This window comes from Crocodylus siamensis, chromosome 5 (assembly GCF_052110815.1).
Source record: "Crocodylus siamensis isolate JL-2025a chromosome 5, ASM5211081v1, whole genome shotgun sequence".
NCBI classification, from domain to species: domain Eukaryota; kingdom Metazoa; phylum Chordata; order Crocodylia; family Crocodylidae; genus Crocodylus; species Crocodylus siamensis.
Window position 1 is genome coordinate 120,781,248 of NC_143399.1, and position 21,209 is coordinate 120,802,456.

General features: G+C 39.2%; 1 protein-coding gene across 2 annotated transcripts in view; it reads right to left on the reverse strand.

Moving 5' to 3' along the window:
- Positions 1–21,209, reverse strand: part of POU6F2 (POU class 6 homeobox 2) — a 421,158-nt gene that overhangs the window by 59,412 nt on the left and 340,537 nt on the right. For both annotated transcript variants that reach the window (XM_090048651.1, XM_090048652.1), the window contains one exon: positions 9,892–10,038. In XM_090048651.1, the coding sequence (XP_089904777.1) occupies positions 9,892–10,038 (147 nt within the window). The remainder of the gene's footprint in view (positions 1–9,891; positions 10,039–21,209) is intronic.

A 21,209-nucleotide genomic window follows, 5' to 3' on the forward strand; every position in this document is an offset into this window, starting at 1 on the left:
CTTCAGCCTGTGCCTACCCTGGGTACAGATCTGGGCGGGTACCCCTGGTCCCTGGGAGTGTATGTGGCAGCAGGGAGCCAGCCTTCCCCCTCCCTCAGGTGAGCCATCTGCAGCCCTGTTCTGCTTCTGGCTGGGGCCTCAATCTGCACCTGCCCTGGGTGCAGATCTGGGGGGTGTGGGTCCCCTCTGCCCCCTGGGAGTGTGTGCAGCAGTGGGGAGCTGCTTTGCCTGAGTCTGAAGTGGGGGGGAGCAGGGGCAGGGGGCTGCAGTCTGGTCAGTAGCCCTGGCAGCTGGAGGGGCAGGGGCTGTGGGTGGTTTGCAAGGGGCACCAGCAAGGCTGTGGGTGGGGAATGAGGGACACTAGCAGGGACAGGGGGACTGTGGGGGGCCTTTAATTTTAATCACAAATTTGGGGATTTTTAGCAGAGAATTTGTGATTTTTTTAGCAGAGAATTTGTGATTTTTTTTTTTTATCAGGAAAAACCAGAATCCCCGGTGATGTGTGAGGAAGCCAACTAGGGAGAAGTCATCCCTCTGGCAGCAAATCAATGCCTTCTGTGCTGGCAAGAAGCTAATCCCACTCCAAACACAATCTTGAAAATTATATGAGTGTCCAGGTAAGTTTATAGGCTGCTCTCATCCAAGCACCCTGTCTTGACTCTGGTCCCTGCTCCTTGTTTTGTACTCCTTGAATCCATTTTTAGCTTCAGACATTTGGCTTGATCCTGAATATGACTCTTATATGACATCTCAGCTACTGACTCTGGTGTGATTAATGACTTTTGGGCATCTATACATATGCTCCAAGGTGTGTGGGGCATGCTTTAGAGTGGCTCTTGGAGTGTCAAATATATTCAATGTCCCACACTTCAAAATGGTGTCAGGGGCACTTTAACTAAAGCTTGTTCTATGAGCTTCAGGTAAAGCACCTCCACTGCCATTTTAAAGCATGGGGATGCTGAATATATGTGATGTGGAGGCTGCTGGAACACAGATTAATCAAGTCTTCTCTGACACATGCACACGTTGGAACAGCACACGTTGGAACAGACATCCAGCATGTGTATAGGTGCCCCTTGATTCCAGGTTCCTTGACTCTGGCCTGTTACTATGTCTGTGGCATCTGGACTTGGTCCTGCTATTGGCTCCATGCCTGTAACCCTGTCCTGACTCCTGGTTCTGGCCTCATGGTTTTGGCCCTGGGCCTAACTACGCATTACTGCCGATCTTTTAGTTATGACAATACTTAGGAAAGGTCTGTAATAGAATGCTGCAGAACATCTTCTTGGCAAGAGTGGCTATGCAAAATCATCAGAGCTCACAACGCTCAAAAAATTTCAGAACAAATTCAAGGTCTTAGTTTATCTTCAACGTATGTGGCTATTTTGGCCTTGGCTCAGGAAATCAGAAACTGCCAGGTTGAAAATTGTGGCTTACAACTGAGCTCTTTTGCCACAATAGAACTCTCCACAATAAGAGTAAATCTTATCTGCATGGGACACTTCCTTGGACCCAATCTAAGACTGTAGAATGAACTGCTCAAGAAACTAATGACTGTCACAAGACATACCACTTTCTGCCCCCACTGCCAGGTATATACATTTGCCCTTGTCTCTTAGATCTCCTACTATAGGAGATGTTACATCAAGAATAACATCTGCAGAAGTGCCTATGTGACTCAAGACCCTCAGATTAATTTCCCAAAGTAACTTAAATATGTAACTTTCACTGAAAGCCAAAGATAGCTGGATTCCTAATTCAGATTTGGAAATGGGTATTGGACACTTATGAAAATAGCTTTCTGAAAGACTCAGGCCAGAAATCATAAATTCAAAAGTTTAGCTCTGGTAGAACAAGTAAGAATTGTTGTAAACAAAATAAAGGACATTTTGGAGGTATCTCTGAATAAGGGATACTTTAACATTCATTGTTTTCAGAGTTCTTTCTTTATATGGAACTTTGCTTTCCTCTGTAAGGGTATTTATTGATTTGACTTGAAATTCAGTATTTCTCTGACTTTCCCTGAACTTTTGGGTATCATAAATAAATGGAAAGGGTTTCATGTAAATTCATTACCAATTAATACCTTATGCAGCTTCTATTTGTGGCAATTATGATCTCGCTTCTCATATCATCTCTTGATTTTGTGACATCTTTAAGAGGTGAGGAATCTGCTCTTGGGAATATGAGACCACTGGGGCAAAAATGAGGTAGGATACATATCACTGTAAAATTATACACACTCTGCAAAATTCATCCCAATAAATAAATATTTCTTTAACACACAAATTCACAAGGGAGGTAATTAACAAAAAGCCCTTCAATGCATAGCTGTGAGGAAGAAAACCTAATGGAACAACTCTTTGCATGTTGTTTACCTATCTATACAGTATATGCCTTCTTTGTTGCCTGAGGGGGGGCTCCAATTCACCTTCCTGACCCTCTGGATGAGCTGAAAACCCCCCAGACTGAACTCTCTCCGCTCCCTTTCCCCCCGCTCCCATTCTGAAAACAGTGACAGGCTGGGAGCTCTGCAGTCACAAATTACAGAAGATGCTACATTTTGAAATGTCTTTACTTGATACCTCATGCAATGAGGGGTCAGATTTTCACCCAATCAGCCATTTTTGAAGCTGTCTTCAGCCGTGCACTTGTGTTTGGTCACAGTTATAAACTGCTTTCTGTGGCTAGATTGGGCAAAAAATGTCAGTTCTGTCTGTGCTCCAAGACTACTGAAAACTGCATGTGCCTCGGCTTCTTGTATACCTGCTTATTAGCTGGTCATATTGTGTTCTATAAAATTAAACTGTTTGTCAAATATAAACAAAATGAAGAAGCAGGGTACTGTTTACCAAGAAAGCATACGTATTAGTCATTAGGTTCTTGTCCATGCGCAAAAAATGGTATCAGTTTAGCATAAACTGTTTTTTAACTGAGTTAATTGAACACCAAACAGCCCGTTCAATTTAAGATTGACTTAGTTCAGTTCAGCTTAAGCCTGTTCCTAATCAATTGAAATTTAAATTGAAAAAAGCCTTTTGCATCAGCTTAACTAGCTTGGTTTAACATTACATGGTTAATCAATCTGGCACAACTTTCTTGTGGGGGGCATGCTCTAAGAGTTATAGGCACTCATGTAGTACTCAGAATTGAAAGACAGTGTGACAGTTATATTTTAATACATCTTTCTGCAACTATTATATTTTAACACAACTTTCTGCATGCTTTGTATAAAGGGCAGCATTTAGCCTTAGCACTCTTAATATTGTGGCTTATATTATCTGTATTTGTACTAAAAACATGCCTAAATAAATCCCACAATTAGACAAGATAGCCATCTGAAAGAAGACTTGAAAATGCAGGTAAGTGGAAGGTAAGTGTTAATGCACCAAGGAAAACAAAAGTTACAAAGGATTCTGAAAATAATGACACCTATGTATACAGATAAAAAGGGCCAGGATCGAGAAAGCTTTCTTTTAGAAGGGGGATACCTTTAGCATTCTTCAAGCCAATTGACAAAAGGGTCACATGTTATTTTGTAAGTCTGTTTTTACTACACTTGACATATTACATTGTACCATTCAGTACATGGTGATACAAATTCAGTGGCTTTTTAAATTATGATCCCTGAACAAATATGAAAAGGAGTGCTTTATTTTCATTTCTTTAATTTACTAGTTCTTTAGCTGATGAAGTATTTTATTGTATTAACCCTTGTATTGGAGAACTGATGCTTCACCAGAAAAAAAAGGCCCTTGGCAGTATTGTGAAGGCCTGGACCTGAATAATGCACTTTAATAATGAGGGATAGAGCTATGGCTTTTGCTGATAGCTGTGACCGGCTCTGTGACCTGATTATGTCGCAGAGTGTCAGCAGCTGAGACACTACAGAAGCGAGCGCATCCCATCAAATCTATCTCCATTGTAATCACTCTCACTGCTGAGAGGCTTGTTAGGAGCAGAGAATCCATCAGGCCTCATTAGCACCATTTACCATCAAGAAACTCAAAGTGTAAATGTGTGCCCTCTCATCAGAATAATGAGAACCAAAGTACTCCTATTAGCTAATTGGATCAACAATGCCACTCTCTCTATTTAGTCTCCCAGGCTAATTACACATTAGAAATGCTCTATAATGAGTTACTTTCTAGAGAAACCAACATATGTATCCAAGATTCTTTATACATAGGGACAGGGAACAGGGAGTTGGGTGCCTGTTCAGTGTAGACTGAGTTGTTCAGGTGGTATTTTTAAATTCTGCTGCCAATAGCTCTTGAACTCACTGTACAATTCAAATATGTATTATACAGTCCCATAATATTTGCATTATTTTCATACTGATATAGGAAAGAGAAGACCTGTTGTTCTTTCTGAGGTCTCTTTTAATCAAGCACAAGACAGGTCATGAAGTTTTCCATATTCACTTTTTAACATGCCACATTCTTACTCTTTAGTTGCTTTCCTATTTTACAGTCACTGAAATTGACAAAGCGAGTGTTTTCCCCCCTCTTACAAAGCCCTCAACTTATGACAAATGGCTAAACTTCATGATCTCCATTGCATTCTTATTTAGAAAGCTTGCAACTTCTATGAAGTCAGGAAGATAGTAAAATGTCATGGAGGGCAAAATGTGGTGGTATATATTAATGGACTGCAGGCAGTGTCTGTAGGAACCATCACCATCAACCGAGTTTCAATGGTGGAAAAGCTATGATAAGTATTCCTTTCTTCCAAAAGATTAAGACCTACCACTAAAACATAAAACCTGTATTGTTTCTGTTACTTGCAAGAATGGAATAAAAAATACCTCTTTTATTCTCCTCCAATAGAAAGGGATTCTGTGACTGAACAAGTAGACATCTGATCTTTGATGATAGCATATATTCATTAAGAAAGGTAGAATCCAATTATCCTACTACCCTTCTATCTAGTTCTTCAAAGGCCCCCTGGGAGATACTGAGGGTCCTCTACTCTCATGGACTTCAGTGGTATTTTAGAGTACTGCAGTGGTATATTGAGGTCACCGCTACTCTTTACCTTCTGCTTCCTCCCCTGCTGAACTCAGCAGCAGGAGAAAACATGGGATGAGCAGTGTTTGCACACACTCCCCGGGCTCTGGAGTTGAGTGAAAGTAGCGGCTCCAGTTATTGCTCACACCAATCGGCCGATGAGCTCATACAGTTCACTGCGTGGGTGAAGCTCTGGCATGAGCTTGCGTGAACCAGGCTGGGAGATCAGAGAAGGTACAGAGAAGTCTGCTGAGTGGTATGAAGGAGTTAACATATGAGGAAAGACTAAAGATGCGAAGTCTACTCAATTTAGAAAAAAAGATGTTTGAGGGGGGACATTATAAGGGTTTACAAATACTAAACAGCAAAGAGAAAGTAAATAGGTATTTACTATTTACTATCTCTCTCACTACAAGAACTAAGGGTCACAAAATGAAACTAGTAGGTAGTCAGTTTAAAACTAACACAAGGAAGTTCCTTTTTACACAGCGTGTCATTAAACTATGCAACTCATTGCCAGCAGAAGTTGTGGAAGCTGACAGTTTAGCCAGATTCAAAAGGGATTGGACACATTCTTGGAGGAAAGGGACATCATTAACTATTGAGCATGTGAGTTACGGATACAGCTTCCGAATCAGAACACTTTAACTCTTAAATGCTAGTGGCTGCAAGTGAGAAAGGAGTAAGATGGACCTACTGTTTGACCAGTAAATGGCAGTTTTTATGTTCTTACGTATTTAGCACCTTACCTAAAGAAGTGATGTAGAGGAAACTCTAAGTACAGATGGTTAGATTTTATGAATTTCTCCACACTTAAGAACAGCCTGTGTAAGCTCTGCTGAATGTATTATGGAACAGTACTCTTATTTGGGATGAGGTGCGGTGTTCTCACAAAATTAACCTCCCCCAACTCTCTCGCTTTTCTTCCCTTAGTGTATCTAGCACATTGAACGCAGTCCTCATGAATGAGTGAACATAGTGTGAAAACTTGCTGGAACTAGCTGAGGTGCCACTGTGAGAATCCGCATCATGGGAGTCCACACCTCTGCTATGGCACTGGTCTTCTCAGTGGCTGAGTACTGTGCCCCTTTGGGCTGCTAGCACTCATACCAATTGTGTGGATGGTCCAGTTAAATTCTGCGATGCATGCTCTCACTGCAACCCTGAAATCTACACTAATTCAGTGGTTATAGGTGTTGACCCATATTACTCTTCCAGACATTCGCCACGATAAAGCTACATACAGAGAGGTGATCTGTACGAATGACAATCCAGACCCTCCCCATCCCATAGAGATTTACAGCTTGGTGTCTCAGAAACTTTTGTGGACATGTGCTCAAGCCCTTTAAGGATACCAACAGTGCAGCAGCTTGGAGGAAAGCATGGCATTAAGCCACCATTCAATACAAACATCTAATTTACAACTCAACAATAAAGCCTCCTGGTTTTGACCTTCCACGAAAAACACAGAAGCTTCTAAATTGAATCCAAACTGGACATGGCTGCTGTGGTCACTGGTTGCACAGGTGGTGTATTAGGAGTTCTGCAGAATGTGGCAACCCTGATCAAATTATGGACACTCTGCCCTCTATACAAATTTGATGGTGACATTGCAGAGCTACATTTCCTTTCCTCAAGAGCATTGGACTGGTTAACTGAGCTTAAACTGAACTTTTAATTGTTGCTCCAAGTCAGCCATATGAAAGAAGTCCTCCCTCATGAATAGAAGAGAAAAGCTATCTTCAAACTAAGAAACTGTCAAACAAACCTAACGTATCCTGCTCTGTGATATAATCAATGAGCCACTAAGTTGACTAGTAATGTCCATGTATATTAACCACTTGATCTGTTTTAATCAAATAAAGGAGACTTAAAGAACTTAGCAGAGGTTGACTGCCACTAGTCAAATAGAATATAGGAAATGATTATGCCTCCCAGACCATTAACTGTTTTTCAACCTGTCTGTGAAAGTAAAATTTTGAACCACAGTCCCCTGCCTATATTATAACAAACATATCAGGTAATATAAAGCTGATAGGAACTGGGACCTTGGTTGTTGAAAACTCTGGCTTTTTTTTCAAATAGTAATATTTGCATACCCCAATCATCATTTTTAAATTCCAAAATGGAATTAACACAAATTTGCTATCACGTTGTCACATTGAACATTTTGAACACAGGATTGCTTAGACTTGAAATCCCAGACTATTAGGAATAGAAAGTCAAGTCATATATTGTTAAAAAGTTAATTTACCCTAGATTTGGACTAGAGGTTCAGATAAGACTTACAGTTTCAATATCACAAGAGATAAATGATCACCAAATATTAAGACAGATAATCATCAAAGACCTACATTAAAAAAAAATGGGCTTGCAGTTACAGTGACTGCATATGCAAATGTGGTGGTCAAACACCCAGGCTTACATTTTCAGATGTGACTAATGAATTTGGATGACATGCTCAATATTCTTCATAGAGACCTTGTTTTTAAAAGTCTGGGTTCCATCACTTTCAGGAAATCAGGTTCCCCCATAAGCAGTCTTAAGCTGGTCACTCCAAAACTACTGCTAATTATAGTTTTCTTTTTACAAATTAGGCCTATACTTTTTTGCTGCTTTGTGTGAATATTAATCATTTGAAAAGGTATATTCACTTACCAAAACTCAATCTCTCAAATCCAAATTAATTACATGGGCTACAACTGTTATGTGGGTGGATAGCTTTAGAAATGTGCTATAGATAATAATGATTACTATAAAGATGGCTGGTATAGAAATACTTTTTTTAATATTGTAGTGCTGAGGTGTTCCAGTCATGAATCAAGGCCTGATTATGCCAAGCACTATATAAACACATAACAAAAAAGACAACTGCTGCTTCAAAGAGCTAAAAGGTAGATAGTAACTGTAATTTTATTCAACAATAGAGAGTGATTCTCTTTTTCTCTCCTTCCTTTTTCTCTCACTGTAACCTGTGGAATTATTGGATTTTATATTATCTGTGGAATAAGCAACAGTACCTTGACCCAACTGACTCTATACCTCCTCATTCACTGGTATTTTTACAGTACTAATTCTTTAAATACACAGTTCATGTACACGTTTCACTTTTGTTTTCTGAGGAGGACACGAAAGGAAAAACTATTGAAAATCTGGCCTGGCTTTATATATTCAGTTCTTACAATTTACATTTTAGAAGCCAAGTGTATCTTTTCAGAGGACAGTATGTACCATTTCTGGAGCAGAGATATACAGAAGCAGGCCTTACAGATGGAGCTGATCTGACTATGAGTTATAGGCATTATAACCAACTTTTCTTCCATTCCAATACCCCATCCCTCCAGAAATCTTAATAGGCTTTTGAGAGCCTCCATTTAAAGCTGGCTGCATAAAATGATCCTTTGATGAAAAGGGATTGAAACAAGGGTTAAAGTAGACATTGAAAGGTTATTGTAGAGGGCACATTGTTCATACAATCCTCCTTTAATATGTGTGGTGTGCACCTGCGATAAGATGATTCATTAGATAAGGCCTCACTTTGACAAGCTCCATCGTTCAACCCTCGGGGTAGTGATGGAACAATTCTGCACCCACCCAGTAAATATAACAAGGTCAGCATTTTTTTCCTAGGACTTGGATGGGGAGAGCAAAGCTCAGGAAGCATATTTGTTTATGCTTTATGTAAAAAAATATCCCCATAAAGTTTGAGGATCCCTTTTCTCTTTTCTTTTATTGACCAGAATAAAAAAAAATAACCTTTCCTTCTCCAGTAAATAACTTGGCAGTAGAAAATTATGGGGAATGAAGGAGAAACAACCATTTGTGCTTTTTTGAATTATATGTCAAGAGCTGTAGGACTAAAACTTTATAATCACTGATGTCCAAAGCTGTGCTAGTCTATCAAACATCTATAGAAGTGTCTGGCATCTGCCAGAATGTTTCATCTTATCAGTATTACTTCCAACAGCACATTTATTTTTGGATACATGGTACACAGTTAGCAGGGCTAATCTTAAATTATGCTAATCTATTTTTACAACAAGTCTATGACATTACAACTGTGGTGAAACAAACAGTTGCGTTAACTTTATTACTGGTATTTGATACAAATAGAACCAGTTAATGGCCATGATTCAGAAAAATATGTAAGCATATGTGGTGAATGGGATTGCTCTCATGCTCAAAGTTAGGTACTTACCTCCCTATGACAGGACAGGATTATTCATGTTTAGAGTGATACCAGATTTTTAAAAGCAACACATCCTCTCAAATTAGTACTAATGACTGACAGATCCAGTACAGAATTCTGGATTTTATTAATTGGGAAATGAGTAAACAATTATGTGAACTCAATCAAGGATACCACATTCCCAAGTTGTCTTTGTTGATTTTTTTGACAAACATATCATATTTTATAAGTGCTTCATAGCAAATTTATAGAAGGACCCATAGAAGAGTTTGTAGAAAAAAAGCCATCTTAGTAATACTGTAGTAATACAATTCTTTGTTATTAATTCTTTGTTTAGAAATGGAGAGATGCTTCTAGTATTTTTGGTGAAATCTAGGAAGTTCTTGAATTAGTGAGAATCAGGAACAATATTCAGATTGCTTTAAAAATACCACTATCACATTATGGTCATCTCTTTTAAAAGCTGCATTATGAAACAGAAAAGCTGAACTTGTTTTTACTTGAAAGAAATCCTTCATTGTAACTACTTCCCAGCATCCCTACATTTTTCTATTTCTTATCTGTGCTGGTCATCATTATCTATTTATCCCAATGATGTGCATTTGCAAATCACTATTATGCAAAAGGAAATTCATTTTTATCAGAAGAACAATCTGCAACAAGAATTTACTGTTTTCTCCATCTTCTACTTACCTGTCCTTGTGCATTAGTGACTAGTTGACCTGTGACCCCCTGAAGACTGGAGAGTGCATTGCCAAAGGCCTGCGAGCTTGCTATTGAGCCCATGGCTGCTGCTGCTGCTGCTGCTGCTGCTTGACTTGCTAGTGGATTATTAACCAGCTGAAAAAGAAAGAAAAGATCACAGTAAAACCACGGATAAACATGGGAGCAGACAAAGTGCTAAATGAATACCATATATACATGCTACAGTCCTAACATGGTGGAATATTCCAATTTATCACTAGAGTTTAAATAGTTCTTTTGAGAGGTTTCTATTTCTGATGCATTGGTTTCTTTGACAATTAATATATTTAAGTATCATGGGGGAAATTCCACGTTAATGCTGAAGAACCCAGTTGCAGTTTTTTAAATTTGGAGTTATGTTTATAATACTTCCTTAGTTGCATAAGAGGTCTAAGTAGTTTGATCTTGCTTCTAAGTGAAGTCAATGAAAGTTCAGCTTTTGACTTCAATGGGAATGAGATCAGACATTTAGATTGAAAAGATATATTTTTGCAAGTAGATCCTGTAGTGCAACCTGCATTTAACTTCTGAATCTAATTGTCAGAAAAAACTGTAGCCCTATTGGTTTATACATGGATGGAATATGCAGCAACACAAACACAAATCACAGCCTTGAACTTGACCTATGATTAACTTAATCGGAACTGATAATAACAATCATCACAATTCTTTATTGACAAATACCGTGGGAAACATATTGAAATAGCTCTTATTGTTTTGCTCCTGTGAATAACTCATTCCAGAGCTCATGTAAATTTCTTTTTCTATAAACTGCACTTCCTTGTGCATTACTACATACTCAATATACAATATAGAGTGTTGTAATAGTTTCACTGACAGGCCAGTTTTCAAATGGATCCCTTAACAGGATGGTCATATCTCACATAAGAAGCCTTAAACAACATAGCTGGCATTTACATGTTTAATACAAATTATGGTGTGCTACTGTGGGATTGTTATGGACTCTTATGCTGCGTCCACACAAGAGAACGTTTGATTTCCTGGGGACAACCAGCAATGGTGCACTTTGTGCCGTTGTCCTCAGGGAACGCCTGTGCTGTATGCCTTCTGGTGTGTGGCAGGTTACCCTAGGTGGGGTAGGGGAGGCTTGGGCCAGCCCTGGGCTGGCCCCAGCAGCCTTACCTGGGGGCCTGGGGTCCTTCCAGGGCTGCAGCAGTGGTGATCCAGGCATGTGGTGTCTTGCTGGCAGCCAGAGTGTGGCTCTGGCTGGCCAGGCTCCCATTTTCCGCAGCACATGCTGCCCCCATGTATGTCGCTTAGCTTTTTTTTCCGTGTGAGTTTTTTGACCCCTGGATGTCCAGGGGTCAATTCCCCCTCCTCTTCTCTACACTGCTCCCTTGCAGCATGGAGAGCAACTGAATGTGCATTGTGTGCCTGCAGCACCACATAGTGCATGGCTGTGCTCGTCTGGATATAGCCTTAGGGTCTGGTACTGGTCATTTATGCCATATCTGAGATGCGATGGCCATGGATGCCATATATGAAGATAAAGGAAGGAGGTTTCATTCTGTGTTCATTTACTCTGCAGCAGGATAGAAGATAGTGTTACTTACCTTAATGCCAAAAATAAGACACATAAGGAGCTGACATAGTACATAGCTGTATTGTGCATTTTTCTGGTGAAGAAAGTAAACTAGGAATAGATGACAATAAGAAAGCAGGGCCTTTCCGGCTTGCTTAGGGCTGAAGGCTGGCACCCCTCTTTTTTCCTTGGTTCTGAAGAATAGCCCTTCTGGATGATCCCTAAACTATTTTGGTGAGCAAAACAATGGAACCAAAAACTACCATTACTATAGATTAAAACGAAGTGTGAGGATAAGTCCAAGTCTGAATCTTTCATTTTTTTCCAAAGTACAGTTGCATAAGGTTTATTCAAATAAACCCTTTATTACAGAAGCTAGATGGTCTACATTCATTTTAAGTATGTGCCAGTTAGAAATACAGGGATCTAGAATGGGAATCTTCATAAAAATGAATTGCCCTAATAGCTGGAATACCACTGCTGGGAAAAATGAGCTACATCCCTCTAAAATATTGTTTGAGGCCTTCATTTGTTTTTGCAGTGGGTTAGGCATATATATGGTTATGTTTTCATTGGCTCTTATGCTTTACACCTTCATTCCCAGATACCTAAGAGCAGAAAATGGATAACTTTTGATAATGGATAATTATTTTTGTAAGGCATTTTCACATTTGCAGTTTCCTCTTCTGAGAATACAGAGACAAAGGTGCCTGGGGTGGAATATAGATGATTGCTACTATAAGGGGGACAGCCGTGTAAGTTGAGAGAGAGTCTTTGAGAGACTTTGTACTTGGTTTAGTTTGGAGTTATCCTCAAAGATCAACCCAAATCTCTGGCCTCAACATGTGCATAATGGTTTGATGGGCAGATGCTACATAAATATACAGTTGAGGTGGCGTATATATTTCTTAGACATGTATAAAAAACACTGAGGCTAGCACAGAGAATTTGTACATCTGAAATTTGACAGGAAAATGAAATGAGTGTCAATTCATGAAACGACAAGTGTATTTTCAAGTCTGTAGAGCTGGAGAATCCCTTTTTATAAAAAAGGGTTATAATTTAGAGCAGCTCCATTTTTAAATGGGTTATAAAATTTTAATAAATGTTTTAGATTTTGTAGGAATTATACTGATACAAGTAGTGTCTATGATAGATTTCAGAAATACAACAGCTGAGGATGTAAGAGATGGTTATAATATATTCTGACAAGAAGCCCTCTTATCGTAGGAATTTAGGATTGAAGGGGCTTCCTGGGCCATCAAATCTAGTTCCTGGCATTCCCGGGCAACATATTTTCCAAAAGGGCCCACAAGGATATCTACTCTGACCTCTTTTGCATGTTACCATCACAAAGCATTCTATAAAAAAACTAACGTGCATGTCTCAGGTAAGGCACAGGAGACACAAGGATACCACCAATGCCTCATCCTTATAGCGACAGTAAATGAGTTAAACTCAGATGACCCTAAAAAGTGGACCATACCCAACACTACTGAAGAAGGCAATCCCCTGTCTCCCTCAGTTCTTCCCAGTCTGGCTCAAGGGAGAATTTCTTACTGATCCCATATTTGGTAATCAGTTTGATCCTGAGCACAAGTGACTGAGACCCATCACATACCTAAAAGGATTTTTTTTCTGTTGGAATCTATAATTATCTCCCACATTTGATTAGCTGTGCATTAAAGTATCTATTCATTTATTAATCTTCCAAAAGTACTTAAAAATGGAACATTGCTTTGTTTGCCCAGGGATTTAGGATCTGTAGACTGAGGCTAGAGTTTCTCCATGACCTTTAAAATTTGCAAAACTGAGAACTTTAAAAAAAAGAAAAGCTTTAATGGTGGAGCTGGAAAGAACCCATGGCATGCTTTGGCGAATTTTTTTAAATTTTATTTTGTGTGAGAAAAATTATACTGGAAATGTAAAGAAACCAGATTATTCAGACTGGAGGAACCTGACAGTAATAAAACTAGACAGGAAAAAAGCAGCCTTTCATTCTTTATGGATGAAGGAACCTCAATTACCTCTCTTGCTCAGCAGCACCAAGGATGGAGTGGAAGAATATGAACAGGATCAAATTCTGCCCTAATATAGGCATCTAGCTGGAATGGTTTAGATCTAGTGAATCCTACATATATGTAGGAACTTGGACTAAATGACCTTCCAATTTTCTAATTCAGGGGTTTTCAACCTTTTAAAATAAGTGTACCCCCGGCCAGCCCCCTTTTTAATAAGTGTACCATTGTGGGGGGTGGCGAGTGGCCAGATGCAGAGTGTGGGGGGGTGGTGAGCGGCTTGATGTGGAGCTGGGGGCGAGCGGCCAGACATGGAATCAGGGGGGTGGGTGAGGCAGTGGTGCAGGGTGGCAGTGCTCCATCCCTGCTCACCCCCATATGCTCTCTGGCACCTTTCAAAGTACCCCCAGAGGTACGTGTACTCCTGGTTGACAACCCCTGCTCTGATTTTATGATTTTGTGGCCCAAATTAAGGTAGAATTTGGCATACTGAATATAAATGATAGAACAAATTTACTGTACTCACACACATCCTTCACTAATGTTAATGGCTTTGCCTGGGCAGGATGAGGACTTATGTACTTGGCTATTTGTTGTAAATAAGGAAGAAAGCAAGTGGTCAGTTTTCAGAAGCAGCTTTCAAATGCATAGGTGCAACTTTGTGCCTAGAAATCATTGCATCATTCTACAAACACAGATGATTGCAGGTACAAATGATAATCTTTACATATCACTCTAATTGCATCAGTAAATAGGAACAACCAGATGTTAGAATTTGTGCCCACAGTTAAGTATGGATGCATTTATTTGGAGGAACACAAGTCTGTCTGTGAAGATGGGAACTATTAGAAGTTAGAGCCTAGACTTTGGAAGGCAGAATGTAGAAAAAAAAGATTTTTGACGAGCTATGGCCTAGAACTGACTTTTTCATGATGATGCTGTATTACAAGATGACTGCTAGCTTCTCTGTCCCTGCCAGGAAGCAGAAGAGGGCGAGGGGAGCAGTGGTGTGCACAGTTCAGTATTAACCCTTTCACAGCTGCTCTAACCATTTTTCATCAAGTTTTATGCCATTACAAGGGAATTGGGGATATGCAGGACTGGGTTGTCTTTATCCTTCTACACCACCATATTATGAGGTTCTGGGAAAGAATATCAGCTTCTCTATTTAAGATACACACCCCAGTTTTGGGGGGCTGATTTTTTTGGGGAAATGTCTGTGGTATACAAGTAAGTATGGTAATTTGGGATGCTGAGACTCTTTAGGGCTGTCACTTCCAGTGCCTGAGTTTTTGTTCCCACTCAAAGCAGCAGCCATAGAACCATGTAGTAGAGATCTTGGTTTAAAGTGACAAGCTGAAACTTCTCAAATGTGCCTCTATTAATGCAATGATTATTTTAAATGGCAAACCTTATGAAGAGGACTGTGTCATGTCTGAGTTGATCTAATACATTTTCCTGACTTCAAAATCTAAACTTTTAGAAAAGTTGTTGGACATGGGTAAATCAAAATAAATCCATTGAAGTAATGAACTCTCATTATTAACATCACATGGTAAAATTAAGGCGGCCACCATATTTAAAAAATTGAAAACTGGGTTACATCTTCAGTCACAGCTTTTAGCCTCAGGAAATACTCATATAAAAGTACACATTATTGGTAGCGTCATTACTGACAGCATGTTACTCCACAGCAACCCATACACATATTCTTCATGGTGAACCATTTTTTTCAGTAACATAGTGTCTGAATTAATTTATCATGAAAAGCTGAGCAAGTGTTCATATTTACAGTGAGCAACAGACTAGATTTGTTAGTATGTGCACTTATTTGACTTTTCACTCTGAAGAGTTCATCATATTGGACCGGTAAAAAGCAAAATGTGCTTGGTGCAGAAATACCCTTTCAACAAACATTAAGAAGAAAGCAAATGCTCTAATTGATGGTATGAAAAATGAGGACTTTCAGGATACCAGTGATTTTAGCTGAAACTGGGTATCAAGTTTATGTAAAACTTTTAATGTATGGTTACTTTATGTGAAATCATTATAAGGAAAGAATTCGATCTTGTAGACATTTTTTCAATGGGTTTGTGTTAAAAGGTAAAAGAGAGAAGACACTTTATCTGAATACAACAGTGGAGAAGTATGGGACATGCTATAAGTTAACAACTTCAATAGTTATTTTAAATAAAGCCTGGTACTTTGCCTAGCTGGCTTTTTAAACTCTCAGACTTCAGTCCACTAAGAAAGAAAATAGTGTAGAAATTTGATATGCCTGAACAGCCAGTGAAATAACCTTGATTCTTACCCTGCTACACAATTTTGCCACTAGGGAGCTTTAGACAGTAAAGCAGCCAACCATTGAGTGGTTCTTCATTAAAAAAAAACAAAGCAAAACACTCCTCCACCCCCCCCCCCGCTGTATTAGGGAACCAACCAAACCCCTGGATCTGATTATCCTTAAAGCTTGGAGAAAATTTCAGAAATGCTCTCAAGCATCAAGCAGAAACTTTGTGCCTGGAACCAATTGGGACTGAAGGAAATTTTCAATGTGGAACTGAAATTTCCGGCTCAAACCCATCATGAATTTATTACAGTAATACTTCCTCATGTAGGGCTGACTTCACTGAGGCATTTTATATTTGTGTTCAGAACTCCCCTGTGAATGTGAGGGCACACAGCAAGACTCCACATTTGTCCATGTTTTTCCTAGAAAAGATTGATTAGGATTGACTGGGTTATAGGATAGATGAGAGGGAAGAGTTTTTTTTAAGGTTGGTGTAGTCATTTCATGAAAGTCATACTGCTATCTTCCTAGGTTTTAGCATCATTATCATTGCTTTACTAATTATTACAACTTAATTATTATAGTAATATCACTATTAATATCCACTTTAACAACACATATGTAAAAACATCAGAAACAACATTTATAATACTAACTATAATGATAAATACTATAGCTGTGCAAAGCTTCAGTCCCTGATTTGATTTGGCAGAGATTCAGCCCAATTCGATGGTCAAATCTCCAAATCCGAACTGAATCAGAGGACTTATTAATCTCTCTCTATGAATTGAATCAGAACCCTCTGAATTGATCTGGAGAGATTCGGAAAGATTTTGAGATTCGAACTTAGACACAGCTTTAAATGTTTTTTCTATATACCTCTAGGTAGCAGGCGGCTCGTGAATGCTGCAATGCTGGGGCACCTGGAGTGTCCCACAGAAGCACGGGGGCTCCCCAGCGTGCTCAGCAGCAGACCCAGAAGTGGACCAGAAGCAGTTCTGGTCTACTTCTGGGTCCACTGGGGAGCATGCTGGGGGGCCCCCCATGCCCAGCCCCCAGCTCAGTCAGTGGTGCCTTCTGGGTCTGGGTGGTGGCACCCGGGGTCCCTGACTCGGGCTGAATTTGAATTGAATACAGCCCGCTTCGCACACCCCAGTCAATGCTATTGCTACATCCTGAGTGCCTCAGAAGATGTAGATCAAGGTTATCAAACCCAAATCTTTAACTGTTAGGCTTTTAAATGAGTGCAAGATGCTTGGAAATGTGCTGGGTAGCTGTAGCTTCCTTTGTGTGGCTTGTGTTGACGTCAACCCCACATGTCTAACTACAATGTGCACTTCCATGAATTTCATTATTTAATCTATGATGTTTTTATTTCGATGCACACACTGCACCTATGAATGCAGTAAGATCTTAAACACCCCAAAAGATTTTCTAAAAGACGTTTTCGAAAATTGTCTCAACTGGATCCTTGAATCACAGAGATGAGCTCCAGATAAATATTTGTAATACTAAGAAATAATAACAGGAACATTTAGCATATTTACATAGCTTTTCAGCCATGATTTTCAAAACAAAGCACGAGGCTAAGGCTGTTTAATTTGCATTTAGGTTTCTAAACAAAAGTAGCTTCATGTTCAGTGCTTCTGTTTGCATGGAAGTCCCACTGAAGTCAAGAAAGCCAAGGTCAACACACAAAACTAGATTCTTCATAAGCTCACAAATTCCAAGTGTGGAGCTTACATCCATCCAATCTATGCACTACTGCCTTAGCATTTTGTTTCTCTACGGCTGCATATGCCTGTCCTACCTGGGGATGCTCAAGTTACGGTAAACATATTGACACCACCCTAAAGGATACATGCAGAATTATAACAAGCTGCCTAAAATCCACTCCTGTTCCCTGCTTATACTCACTATCTGTCATAGCAACTCCTTACATCAGGAGGAAAGTAACAGGTGACATTGTCCAGTAGGTACAAGAGTCAGATGGCCGCCACCTGCTATATGGACATCAACCAGTGCACCTTGTCTCTCATCGAGAAATAACTTTTAGTCCTCTACCATATCACCAGAATCAGCCAGAACTACCCTCTGGTAAAAAGAATGGGAGAAACTAGATAACAAATCTGATGAATGGAGCCAGTGAGGAATTACCCCCGGTGAGGAGTTACCATCTGGTTCCAACTGCATATGGCATACATAGTGGAGTCTGAACAGATTGAGAATGGATCTTGACAGATGCAACTTCATGAAATCATGCAGCCTCAACACAACCAACCAGTGTGTTTGGCAGGAGAAGCAAACCATGGATTATCTCCTGAGATGCCCTGTAGCACTACAATGCACCCCACAAGATCTGGCCATCAACGCCAGAAGCATTGGGCTGTGCAGAATATTGGGAGCAGACCATATAGAGAGGTTGGATTGGAGACGCAATAAAGAAGTAGTCAAGAAAGCATTACTGACATACACAAAATGTAAGCCTAATTAATTAAATAAAATAAAATAGATATAAAAAGATACTTGCTTGGAGACCTTGTACATTTTAGAACTTTGTGAAGTTTATGGAAGCCATGTTTATTCCTTTTTTCTAGTTCTCCCTTTGGATTTTGTATCATGAGACAATGGCAACCTTTAACTTTTCTAAATGAACAGTGGCATAGAGTGCCTAATAGAATAGTCACCATACAATTTAATCATGTATATCTTCTAAAAATCTGCCCTTGCTAAGGTAGATGCTTTTTACTATCAATTTTGAAACAATATGTCAAAAATTGTTATTTCAAATGTGTCTGAATAGGGATTCATGTAATAGGCCTATAACTATATAATGTTATAGCATTTTTCAGGTCCACCCAACAATACATGTACATTTCAAAATTGTGTGAATCTGTATTTATAAATGACTGTAGGAAGAATCTTTATTTATAAATAATTGTAGAGAGAATAGCTGTTGAGTAGGCAAAACAGGCAAACGTGCAGACATATGCACACACACACACACTCTCTCTCACATATAAACATACATATCTCAAATATTTATATGTAAATTCACAAATATATATGATCAATAACATACTTGATTGAGATGGCAGAGATGTGGAATATTCAAAGCCGCAAAGTTGCCATGCACACTTAAAAAGTCTGGTTCTCACTGATATTTAATCTGTTCATTATATACATTTGTTGTGGCTGGGATATTTGCTGTCCAAATCTATGGTGAATTTCCTATCAGGAGTAAGAAGTGATAGAAATATTGCTGATGCAACATGACTTGATTCAATGCAAAGTGACACGACCTGGGGTAATGAAGAGAGCACAGCTCTAATGTACACCTTGCTATTACTTAGGTTGTATGCATAAGGGAGTATGCTTCAGTATTTGTCAAACTCTTTGTAGACAAGGTGCTGGTGGTCAAACTGGAACCATAGTAAGTTTATAAGTACAGTTTATACCATAAAACGGCTATGCATGTGATATCAAAAACAAAGCAGTTCACATCAGTTTTCTCAGATCTCTGTACCACCATATAGAAAAGAAAAGAGACAAAAGGTCACTAGGGGTGAGGAATAGTGTTTGGATCCAATCCTGTAAGGTAAAGGGGGTGGGAGTTGTTGACAGCTCAAGATTGGTCCTTATGTTTGCAAATTAGAAATAATAAAGTTACAGTGGCTGCATGTACACATGCACTTTACTGCAGAGTAGACTAAATAGCTGAGGAGTAAAGCGTCACTGACTACACATGCAATGGCATTAGGCCACAGTAAACTAATTAACACCACCATAAGATAGTACAGTTGGGGACAGTACTATCTTACAATAGAGTAATTAACTGTGATTAAATGCATGTGTAGCTGCTGACCACGGGTGTAAATTGTGCACAGTCAGCCCAGCCAGCAGGGGGCAAACTCCTGCCTGCTGCCTAGCTACACAGCTCTGCATTTTCAGCACACTTGTGCTTCAGCTGGCCCCTCCATCACCCAATGCTGCCACCTGGAGTGTGGAGCAGAGCAGGACAGGAGTGTCCCAGCATAAACTGCTCTACCCTGGCTCAAATTGCTGCTGTAGACACTGCACCCGTGCATGTGTAGACACGGAGTAGTTTACCCCAGCTCAAAATGCTCCAGAGTTTATTTGTTCAAATTAATATTATGTTTGATTCTCACTGGGTGTCAGCACACCCAGTGAAAATCTAAATATTTATTTTTGGATAGTTAAGAGGAATTTGAAAATAACGGTGAGTAAAAAATAAAAACAATAGTAACTGACAGAATTCCATAAATTGGCCACATTTGAGTATCTAGCTTCTATTATTTTAAGTTCTTGGATGCCAACATTAGTTTACTTGTATAAGCTAGATCCTCAACTCATATAAATAGGTTTAATTCCACTTATATCACTGGAGCTATTTTGAATATACTGGTCAGGCATCTGGCTCTTTCAAGTTCCCCATAAAAAAAAAAAGAATTTCATCCTGTATATGCATCATAAACATACTGTGAACATGGTATGTTCTTCTCCTCTGGGTGTTACACCAGTATAGTTCCATTGTCTGCATTGGTGTGATTCCTGATTTACACTGGTGTTCAAGAGAAGAGAATTAGGACTGAGGTAATTAGCATAATCCTTAAGTTTTCTGAGGCAATTTCCAAATATAGTAGAAGTATACACTAATGGGGTCCCTTCAACTTTCTGAAGGGGGTAGAATCAGTTCCATTTCAACTTGTTTCAAGTTGTTTAGTTCTTTGGCTGTTATGCTGATCTATTTTAGAATGATTTATCAAGCTTCTGAAAGATGCTTTCTATGCAAGAAAAATGGTCACTTCAGGGCTCTCTTGTTGCAAAAAAAATGAGCCATTATCAAGAGGAAATTGCCATCTGTCCTCTTGGATAAGAGGCTAGCACTTTGGTCTTGGTGATATTGCAGCAGTAGAAAGGGTGTCACACAGAGACACAATATATTAATCTCCTTAATCTAAACCATTTTATTTGCCTTTAATTTGAATGCACAAATTGGGTGTGCCCCATGTAAACTCAATCATTTACAGACACAACTGATAATATGCTCAAAATCGCATAGATGCAAATAGAGTGCACGCTGTGAAAATGCCATCTTTTATTTTTACATATCTGGGTAAATCTTTTGGAATGTTTTGCCTCATAGTACAATATACTATTTAAGTATGTATGTTCTTCACTGTTCAGTTAAAGGTTAGTTCACAAAGCAGAATATTACGTGCAGGATTTCTCTCTCCTTTTCCATGTATGCATATGAGAGAGAGAATTTCCATTGAATTCACATGGATAAATCTGCATGAACAAAATATACAGGAAATACATACATTTATCCTTGTTGGAGATTAACAGACTGACATGTTAAAATCTTTGCTGTCCATTGTGGAAAACAGTTTTG